The sequence below is a fragment of the Fukomys damarensis genome, unplaced genomic scaffold (assembly GCF_012274545.1).
Source record: "Fukomys damarensis isolate Sample0158 unplaced genomic scaffold, DMR_v1.0_HiC HiC_scaffold_27, whole genome shotgun sequence".
Lineage (NCBI taxonomy): Eukaryota > Metazoa > Chordata > Mammalia > Rodentia > Bathyergidae > Fukomys > Fukomys damarensis.
This window is the reverse complement of record NW_022900939.1, coordinates 22,442,837-22,453,898: the sequence shown is the minus strand read 5'-3', so window position 1 is coordinate 22,453,898 and position 11,062 is coordinate 22,442,837. Positions and strand designations below refer to the sequence as shown.

Here is an 11,062-nt window from a genome sequence, read left to right as displayed (position 1 = left end):
TAAAAAAAAAAAAAAAAAAAAAAAAACAATTAATTGCTGAGCCAAAAGCCATTCCTAGGGGAGTGATATCTAGAATGGTCTGCAAAATGAAGCCTAACATTTTCACAATGCTGGTTAGAGGGAGGGGAGGTGGCATGGCATACAGATGGCATGGTATATGTGGGCCTTCTAGGAGCAGAGTGGCCTGCTTGGGTCACTTATTGGGGTCTTCAGGTAGCAGATGAAATAGGACACAAATTCTTTGCAACTCTATCCCCAAAAGATGCAGTTTATCCACTTGCACTTTCAATCCGGGCCGAGTTGGCTTTCTGACTTGCTTTGACCTATAGAACACTACAGAGGGCAATTTCTGAGACAAGGTCTCAAGAGGGCTTACAGTGTCCACTCTCACTGCTTGGAACCAGAGCAGGCTCCTGCAGCTGTGAAGCCAGATGGAAACAGAGAGGCCCAGCCGTGAGCCAGCGGTGGCTCCCAGATGAGAATGGAGGCTACCTCAGTCATTCCAGCCTGGTGGAGCCACAGATGACCATGGCCTCAGGAGTGACTGCAGGTGAAAGCAGCAGACACGCCACCAGTGGGTTCCATTCTGTTGGTCTCTGGCCTTGGGAGAGGGCAGAATCACTTAAAGCCATGACATTACTCACGATCGGTCGCCGATATAGGCCCTGGACCAATGCCCACCTCATGAAGGAGGGGGAAGGCCCTGCACCGCTGGGGGTCGAGAAGGGACCTATACCTAGTGGACGGTCCCATCTCGGGTCTCTCCATCAGTGCTCAGCCTCTCTCGGAGCAATGTGGAGCCAGGATGGTCCATTCAAAACCATTTGCCAGAGGCGAATCAAGGCCTGAGGAAGCTGCAGAGGCTTGTTCCAGACCTCAGAGCCTCTGACTTTCCTCTCTGTGAGACCCTGACCCCGGCCACCCACAGCACCACGGAAACAGCACCCAGTTTCCCGCCTGCCCTCCTAGGCCCCTCTCTGGGTAAACTCTGCCTCCACCTCTCACTGCCAAGTGGCAGAATCCTTCCTCCCCTTCCTCATCCTCCCTACTCCCTGCTCTCCCACTCCTCTTCCTCTTTTCTTCCTCCTCCTCTTTCTCTTCCTTTTTTTTCCCCCCCAAATTTGTATGACCTGAAATTTCAAACATCACAAAAGTAGAGAGATCGGCACAATGAGGCCACGTGGCAGCACCCAGGGCTATACTTCATCCACTCAGCCACTTGCTGGCTCAGCTGGAGGATTTTGAGGAGGATGTAGAGGTTGTAGCATTTCAGCTGTGAACATCTCCCTCCTCCAGGGCTCTACCTACAACACTTTACTCTCTACTGTACCCACCTCTTCGTCAGCCCTTAGCTGGCTGCAGACCCCTGGGTCCAACTCCCGTGACCCTGGGTTCCCCAGGCCTCCCATGTGCATTTTGTGGGTAGCTGTGGCATGTAAACCAGTCACATCTGGACAACTCAATGAGTTTTTAGCCCATGTCAGCTCCCATGGACCCCACGGTTGCTCTTTCCCTTGGGCTCCTTTGTGTCCTTTCTGCTCCTCACCACAATTCAAAATTATTTTTATTTACATACGCATGAGTCTTTTTCTTACTATTTGTCCCTTCTACTAGAATTAAATCTGTAGGAGGCAAATATCCACAGGTATAGAAAGTTAAGTCAGAATCCAGACTCTGCCACCATAACCCCTGAGCTTCTCCTCTCCACCCCAGCCTTTTCATCTGTAGAATAGGAGATAACAGTAGATAATGATCACAGGCCATGAGAAGAGTTACCCGAGATGAACACTAAGAAGCCAGGCAAGACAGTGTACACCTGTAATCCCAAGTACTTGGAGGCCCGAAGCCAGAGGATTGCAAATTGGAGGCTGGCCTGAGCAATTCAGTTAGACCCTGTCTGAAAATAAAAGGTGGGAGGCCAAGGGTGTCATTCAGTTATAAAGCACTTGCCTAGGAAGCATGAGGTCCTGGCTTTCCCCCTAGCACTGAAAAACAAAACAAAACTGAAACAAAACTGTGCTATTGTGCTTAAATCAGGATCTGAAACATAGGGAATGCTCAATAAATGTAGCTGTTGTCATCATTTGTTTAATCATGAAAGGTTTAGTACCTTTTATCCAAAATGCTTGAGGGCAAACCAGGAGCAGAGACGCACACCTGTAATCCCAGCACTCAGAAGGCTGAGGCAGGAAGATTGCTGTATGTTCAAGGTCAGCCTGGGCTGCATAAGGAGTTCAAAGCCACCTTGAGCTACATAGCAAGACACTGTCTCAAAAGGAAAAAAAAAAAAAGATGTCTAGGGACAGAAATATTATAAATGTTGACTTTTTTCAGATTTTGGAAAGTTTGCTATATGTAATGAAATATCTTAGGGATAAAACCCAAGGCTAAATATAAAATTCATTTATGTTTCATCTGTACTTTATATACATAACCTGAAGGGAATTTTTTTATAGTACTAGGGATTGAACTCAGAGCATTTATACTGTGCTACATCCCAATCCTTTTATTTATTTATTTATTTATTTTTATTTTGGTACTGGGGATCAAACTCAAGACCTTGACTTTTGAAGCAGGTGGCAGCACCACTGAGCTAAATCCCTGGCCCTTTCTATTTTTTACTTTGAACCAGGGTCTCCCTAAGTTGCTAAGTTTCCCAAACTTGATTCAAACTTGCAATCCTCCTGCCTCAACCTCCCAGAGTCCTGGAATTACAGGCAGGTCATTTTATACAGTATTTTTAGTGCACTTGCAGAGTGCCAACCATTACAAGAGGTCAGGTGTGAGAAGATCCACTTGTGCACCACACTGGCACTCATAAAGTTTTGGGTTTTAAAGCATTTTGGACTTTTGGGTTAGGAATGATCAACCCGGAATTGCTCTCTGTCTCTCTGTCTCTCTCTCTGTCTCTCTCTCTCTTTCACACACACACACACACATACACACACACTTCATCAGTAGCCAACACAGCTGCTGGCCCATAATAGAGGCCCAGATGAATGAGTCCTCAGCCTCTACCACTCCTCCAATACCCTGGAGATGGCTAAGTCCTGGGGCTGAGTAGTGGAGCTGCTCATCCTGAGGCCCAGATCAGCCAAAGGGGCTGCCTGATCTGGAGCTGCCAAAGGTGCAGCTCTCCTGATCCCTGGTCTATGGGCCCAAGAAGGACTTACAGGGAAAGATCTACTGCCTCCCTGGCTGTGCAAACTGTGACTCTGCGTATCTCATCCTTGGACCCAGGGCCCAGGTCCCTGGGAGAGCTTCTCCTGCCTTTTTTGCGGATTTCATCTTCCCTCTTATGTCACACTCGCTCCCTGCCGTTCTCTAGGGCCCATCACGTGAGATCACTGCTAAGTGACCTGGGTGTATGAGGAAAGAGCAGGAGGACAGAGTATCAAGCCGGAGAAATGGAGGCATCCTGACAGAGGGTGGGGAAGGTGTGTCGCGGTTCTGCTGGATGGAGCCTCTGAGCTCCTGGAAGTCAGATTCAACAGAAACCCAGAGGAGCAGATGGGATAAATAGACGTAACCACACAGTAAGTAACAGTCGTGCTATACCTGCTCCCAGGAGCAGTTTCCATCCAGAGAGTCCATGGAGACAAAGTCAGCTAGTTTTCAGTAACCCAAGGTCGCACTCCAAAAGGCACATATGGGCCAGGGATTTAGTTCAGTGGTTCTGCCACCTGCCTTGCAAGTACAATGACCCAAGCTCCATCCTCAGAACAACAACAAAAAAGGCAGATAGATTTTTCTTCTCTCTTACTGTTTTTAAAAAAAAGAGAGATTATAACTTGGAGCCTGAGGCAAGAGGATGACAAATTCAAGCCCAGCAACTTAGAGACTTAATAAGACCCTGTCTCAAAATGAAAAAAGTAAAGAAGAGCTAGAGGCTTAGCTCAGCACAAAAGTCCTGGGTTCAATTCCCAGTACCATCAAAAATATTATAATTTTTTTTTTTTTGTACCAGGGATCCAACTCGAGTCCTTGTGCTTACAAGGCAGGTGGTGGAACCACTGAGCTAAATCCCCAGTCCCAAAATATTATAAATTAAATTTAACAAAATAAAAATATTTTTTCAGTAGAATGGTTACAACTTATGAAATCTGTGATGTTATTAGAAACAATAATACTGTCATAAAAGACTATAAAAGTATAAGTTGAATTTTTTTTTTTGAGACAGGGTCTCACTATGTAGTGAGACTGACCTGGAACTCACTATGTAGCTCAGGCTGGTCAAACTCACATTAGAGGCTTAGCTCAGCACAAAAGTCCTGGGTTCAATTCCCAGTACCATCAAAAATATTATAATTTTTTTTTTTTTGTACCAGGGATCCAACTCGAGTCCTTGTGCTTACAAGGCAGGTGGTGGAACCACTGAGCTAAATCCCCAGTCCCAAAATATTATAAATTAAATTTAACAAAATAAAAATATTTTTTCAGTAGAATGGTTACAACTTATGAAATCTGTGATGTTATTAGAAACAATAATACTGTCATAAAAGACTATAAAAGTATAAGTTGAATTTTTTTTTTTGAGACAGGGTCTCACTATGTAGTGAGACTGACCTGGAACTCACTATGTAGCTCAGGCTGGTCTCAAACTCACAGTGATCCTCCTGCCTCAGCCTCCCGAGTGCTGGGATTACAGGCATGCGCTGCCATGCCCAGCTCTAAATTGAATATTTTAACAAAGATCAAGATCAAACATTTTCAAATTTTTTAAAGTAAACACATGATCATTTGGAAACTCAATGTAGACCTGTATGAAGTAAGGGTTAAGAGTTCTCCTTCACAGACTGCTTCTCTAGGTCTGTACTATACTGTAAATATTCCCTCCAAAGCCAGGTATGGTTACACATGCCTGCAATCCCAGCAGGCTGAAGCAGGAGGACTGACAGGAGTTTGAGGCCAGCCTGGGCTACACAGTAAATTCAAGGCCAGCCTGAACTGCATAGCAAGACCCTCTCAAAAACAAACAAATAAACAAACAAAACGTTCCCTTGAAGTTCTTGTGTTGGAAACATAATCTCCAAATTCACCCATTGGTGGTATTAGGAGGTCCAGCCTTTGGGATGTAAATAGGGTTAGATAAGGTCATGAGGATGAGGCCCTATGACTAGGTTAGTGTCTTTATAAGCAGAAAGACCCAATCTTGCACCTTGCCCTATCCTGCTGGGTGGTGCCCTCTACCAAGTTATGACAGAGCAACAAGACAACATCACATACCAGCAACTTGATATTGAGTCTCCTGGCCTCCAGAACCGAAACATGAGTGGACAAATTTCTAATGTTTATAAACTACCCAGGCTCTGGTATTCTGTTATAGCAACAGCAAACACATTACTTATTAGCATCATTCACCTTAACCACAGATGACTGCTTCCTAGGGAGGGAGGCTCCCTCTTCCCTGGTCAATCCCAGTGCCATCAATTGCCCTGAGCTCAAGTCTAGCAATCTAACCCCTAAAGCCAGATGAGTAACATGTCTGGCCTGGCACTAAAAGAGAGGCCTTCCCTGCGACAGCACTTGATATCCAGCCATCCAGCCATTCCTAAAAACTGTGATCTCCGGCTTAGACATGGCTCCTGAGCCAAACCTGCACCCATGACAACTCCTAGCCCCATGGGACAGGTGCCCTTTGTCATATTTGAGAGTTGCCCTCGAGGGACCTTCACACAGGTCTTCAAACCACCCTGTGATTGGAGGCCCTGACAAGGGCTGCTGAGACAGGAGGATCGCCGCGAATTCGAGGACAGCATGGGCTACATAATGAATTCAAGACCAGCCTGGACTACACAGCAAGACTATGAAAAAAAAAAAAAAGTGACTCTGACCTGCTCTCTCAAATCCTGTTGAGAGGGGGTGAAAGTACAACTTCTCGCCTGGGAACCCAGAACGCCCTTCTCTTGCAACCAGCTCTCTGAAGCCGTCAGATATGTAAGTAACACAAACGATTTCGGCAACTAATTACTGAGCAATTGGTATGCTCTGGGAGAAGAGCTCGACCGAGGCCGCCTGGTGACTGTAAGTCTGCGGTGCCACAGCCAGATGGCGCTAAAGGCTCATTCGTGGACACTATCTGTCAGGCTCTCTTCGTTCCAGAGAAACTGGTATCAGAATGAGCAGACACCGTGGGCAGAGGAAGAAGAGGATACTAGGGCTGAGTTCAGAGCATCCTGGTCAAAGAGGAGATAGGAAGACTAGCGGATCGGGGCGCACTCTGAAGGCGGTAAAGGACCTAGGGCCTGGAGTGGGCGGGGCTTGCTTCCGAGAAAGGGTAATATAAATACGGGCGGGGCTCTGCACTAGCAGGAGGCGGGGCCTTGTGGAGGGGTTGGATTTTGTTCTCTGCCTGTGCTACGGGGCCGGCAAAATCTAAACAAGAGGATTCTCCAGGTGGGGAGGATTTATAGGCCTATGGGGCGGGGCTTCCAGGCGGGGCCAGGAGGAGGGGCTCGCGTAGGCGAGTCACTTTCTCCGTGTGAAGTGTAGCCGTGTGTAGGCGGGGTTCTTCCTCTGAGTTCAACCAGCGAAGGGGAGCCCGCCTTGTAGCTAGGGGCGAAGCCTGCAGATTTTACCGGTTCTCTGGAGGGCGGAGTTTGTGTCTCTAGTGGACAGAGTTAATGATTCTGCAAGATGCAAGATTCCTTGAAGAGTGGAAGGCTCTGTAAAGGGGTGGAGTTTGCAATTGTGTTAGGCGGGGCACATAACTGCCTGTGATCGTGTAAATTCTGGGCGGAGTTCATACCTCTGGGAGGCGGGGCCTAATCACTCCGCAGTAAGAGCCCAGGGGAAGGGCGGGGATTATGGGTTGGACGGAGGGAACTGGGCGGGGCTGAGATGACAGAAGGGCGGGACAATAGCTCTAGGAATCTGAGCTGGCAGGGAGTGAAGCTTGTGGCTTTGGTGGGCGGGGCATTTTGGAGCGTTCCCAAGGAGACTTGGCAGTGGATGGGCGTGGCTCGTAGCTCCTAGCGGCCGGCCGGATAGCTCCTGGAGCGGGGGCCAGGGAGTGGTGGGCCGGACTTGAGACACTGGCCTCTGCTTGGGCGGAGCCGGGCCTCGATGCTGGCTGGGGCTCTGCCCTGGGAGGCCGTCTGTTTAGGGCCGCACGCAGCTCTGCATCTGGTGCTCATTACCGGATGACAAAGAGCCGATTCTGGGCCCCCTTCCCCACTCCCATCCTCCTGCGACTGCAGTGCATTTAACTCCTTCCTGCCCTCGCGGCGCTCTGGAGGCTCAGCCTGGTGTCCTGGGAGGGAGTTTCAGAGTTTCCCGTTCAGCTGATCTTTTCATTCCCTAAACCCAGCAAACCACCCCCTCGGCTTCTCGGAGGTTAAAACCCAGCAGGACCTGGCGGGGGCGTCTGGTTTGAGTTAGGGGAACGTGAGAGCAGCCACCGTGGGCGGTCCGTAGCTTTCCCTCCGCCCCCTCCGCGACCTCCCGGTTAGTCCCCAGGTCCGGCCCCTCCTCTCCTGCTCCCCTGGGGCTCAGCCTTTGGTCCAAGAGTGACCTACTGCTCCAGGTACGGGAGTGGTGTTGAGCCACTTCTCCTCGCCTGCCCCGGTAGTGGCGGCGTCTCTGCCCCGTCCTAATTAGAGGTCTTAAGGGGTGGAAACTAAAAAATTATAGAGTCGGTGGGAACCGGCGCCTCCCTAGTCCAGGTCCCGCCTCCTCCCCCCAGGCAATGAGCCCAGGATGAGGGAGTTTATCCAACAGCTGTAATCTTCCTGCTGTGATTTCTAACCTGGGCCCCCTTCCCCAGATCCTGGGACTCCTGAGCTTTCTCTGTGACCCCGCACCATCTTCAACCCGCACGAAGTAGTATGCAATGTGGCCTTGAGCCGCTTTGCCTCACAGGCTGTCCCGGAGATGGACCTGAGCTCTCTTGAGTTCCTGCTATCTCCACCTCCTCCTCCTGGGCTCTGATTTCTGCCTCTTCCCTAGAGCAAGAGGGAGGAACGCCTCTCTGAGCACCTACAATCCAGAGAGGGTGGCAGCATCCTTAGGTGACCTGAGTCCCAGCCCCCAACTTCTGGGCAGCGGGCCAGGATGGGAAGGGATGTTCCAAAGAAAGTTCAGAGGAGCTCACCCGCTAGATGCCCCCTTCATCTCCCCAAACCAGCAGCCCCAGAGCCTATCTTTGACCCCTAAACCCCAATTTTACTGCAAGTCATCACAAGCCTAATCTCTAAATCTTCCCCTAGTTTCAGCCTTGCCTTCTTGGAGTTTTGGTGAAAAGAGGAACAAATATGCTAAATCTCAGATTTCTGGGCTTGCTGTGTGACAAGTCCTAGGCTCTGCCCTCTCTGGTCTCCTGCTTCCCTGAGAATTTCTGAAACATACCCACCCTTAAGGGGTCTTACCTTACCCAGACAAACTGAAAGAAGGTCCATTCTGTTTTTCTGAGTCTTCCCAGACCCTCCCGTCCGGCATCAATGAAGGTCAGGCGCTTTGGCTGAGGTTGGTACCCCGTTTATTGAAGACCCTAGCACCCAACCCCTGAGGTCCTGGGGGCCTTGGTGTATCCTCTGTCACGAGTGTGGGATCCAGGGAGCAGGAGGCCCTCTGTCCAGGTGGGCAGCCCCCATTGGTCCCTGTTGCAGCCTTGGCCTTGTGTCCAGCTATGTCCCTTCCCTCTACCTGCAGGGACATCTTGCCCTGTCACACGCTGGTTCTGCAGGTCTGTACCCCTGTGAAGCTTCCCCTGGAGGGCATGGGTTCCGTTTGGCCTTTGCTCCCAGCATGGGTGACCCAGTGATAGCAGTCAGTGATGCGCTTATTAGGTGCATGAGGGCCACAGCGGGTGCAGTACACAATGCCCAGTGCAAGCAGGACCACCAAGAAGACACATGTTGGGACCAGGAGTGCCACCAGCAGCCACCGGTCATCCCTCTGGCTTCGACCTGCTAGACCAGCCTCTGCCAGAGCTGTTGGAACTGCGGTAGGGACCAATTTGGAAGTGGAGCCACCTTCCCATGGGACTTGGGGAGCTTTGGAATGGGGCTGTGTAGGGCTGATGCGTGAGGTCTGGTTAGCTGGGCTTTGAGAGGACAGAGGAGTAGGGAGGGCTGGGAGCTGAGAGACAGCAGGCAAAGAGGCCTGATGGGCAGGGGTCCCAGGTGACCCAGAGGTAGTGGGCGGGGTGTGTGGGACAGTTGGGGTAAAAGAAAGCTGGGGGGCTTGAGTCCTGACAGCTGTGACATCTCTGAACAGAGGGGGTTGATGGGCACTTGGAGTGGTATCCTGAGGGGAAGGCTTAGCTGGAATTCCAGACAGATGAATGGTGGTCTGGGTGTCAGCCACCCGAGGGTCCAGAAACAAGGGAGACTGGTGGTTAGGGAAGAATTGGGGATATTTGGCTGAGGTAATAGGGGGCTGGTGGGCAGGAGGCTGTGCTGGGGGAATGACAGAGATAACTTGGGGCTGGTGTGCAGAAGGCAGATCTGGATAGTTGGTCTCTATCATGGGAGTCTGGTGGTAAGGAAGCACGGCTGGGTGCATGGCGGGAATCATGGGGTGCCGATGGGCAGGGCTCAGGGGTGGGTGTGTGGCAGAGATAATAGGGTTCTGGTGGGCAGAAGACAGAGTGGGGTACATGGAAGAGATCACAGGAGGTCTATGGGCAGGGCTCAGGGGTGGGTGTGTGGCAGAGATAATAGGGGTCTGGCGGGCAGAAAGCAGTGTGGGATGGGTGGCAGAGATTACCAGGGGCTGAGTGTCAGAAATCACTGAGGAGTGGTAGGGGACCCTGGGGGCACTGAGTGGGGGTGGCCAGGTAGGATCCAGATGGGGTCTCCTCCGCTCTTGCTCTCCTGGGTAGCTGGGTCTATAAACCAAACCAAAGTCCGGTGGCTGCGTGGGTTCCATCCATAGGATCCCAGGGTTCTCTGTCCAGCCACCATCAAAGACCCAGTCCTCCTTCTTTTCCTCCTCCTCCTTCTCCTCCTCCTCCTCCTCCTCCTCTTTCTCCTCCTTCTCCTTCTCCTCCTCCTCCTTCGCCTTTTCCTCCCCACCATCCAGCAACTCATCTACAAGGTCCTGGGAGGCCTTGGCGCCCATGGCACCTGTGGGGATACAGTTGGAGCCATCCTCCTTGAGCTCGTGACCCTCACTGCAATAACACTCGAAGCCACCAACGTAGTTAACACACATCTGCTGGCAAACACCGGGTATCTGGCACTCATCTGTGTCCACGCAGCGGTGTGGCTCATCCTCGGATGGTCGGAAGCCCAAGAGACAGTGGCAGCTGTAGCCCTGTGGCCCACCAGGCTCACAATGCTGCTCACACGGGGCTTGGGCACAGGGGTCCTCACAGCTGTGCCCATCTGCTGCCAACTGGAAGCCCTCAGTGCAGTGGCAGGACACCTGACCATTCATGTCCTCCACACATTCATGTTCGCAGCCCCCATTGTCCGGGCCACAGCCAGTCACTGGGCACAAGGGCCCAGCCCGAGACCAGCCCACACCTCCTTCAGGCTGCTTCACGCAGAGCAGAGAGGCTCCCCTGCCAGCCTGGCACTGCACAGCAGCCACGGAGCCAAAGGGCAGCCACTCAAACTCCGTGGAGACCAGGTGGAAGGGCGTGGTGTAGATTGTGGGGCTGTCCTGGCCCATGTCATCCGGCAACGCTGGGCAGGCACCCTCGAAGCCAAACTGGCACAGGTAACCATCAATAGGCAGTGTGCACGAGCCCTCATGCCAGCGATGGGCATGGCTGGCCTCCAGGGCCACACAGCGCTGGGCCATGCAGGACCCTCCCATGGCTTGCTGGGCCCAGTTGGTGAAAGCTGTGTCCTGGTCTCCCGTGGTCCATGTGAAGCCACGAAGTGGGCGCTGCAGCTGGCACTGCCGTGCCTGTCGCTGCAGTCCGATCCACAGCAGCTTGTCTTTCGGGCCAGCGCCCACCAGGCTGTCCACACGCCGGGCCTCCTCGGGCGTCCGCGGTGTGGCCAGGTTGCCCCCCAGCTCACGGCAGGCCCGCCAGGCTTCCAGGAAGGTGCGGGATTCAGGGTAGAGCACGTAGCAGCTGCTGGGGCCGCAGGTAGCGTGCGGCTCAGTG

General features: G+C 51.9%; 1 protein-coding gene across 1 annotated transcript; it reads right to left on the bottom strand.

Annotated features, from left to right (window-relative positions):
- Positions 1-8,459: 8,459 nt before the first annotated feature.
- Cd248 (CD248 molecule) lies at positions 8,460-11,061 on the bottom strand (the record flags this gene model as incomplete). The annotated part of the gene is made up of 1 exon (XM_010636171.1): positions 8,460-11,061. A coding segment is annotated over one exon (2,397 nt), but the record flags the coding sequence as incomplete, so codon positions are not given.
- Between the last annotated feature and the right edge of the window lies 1 nt (position 11,062).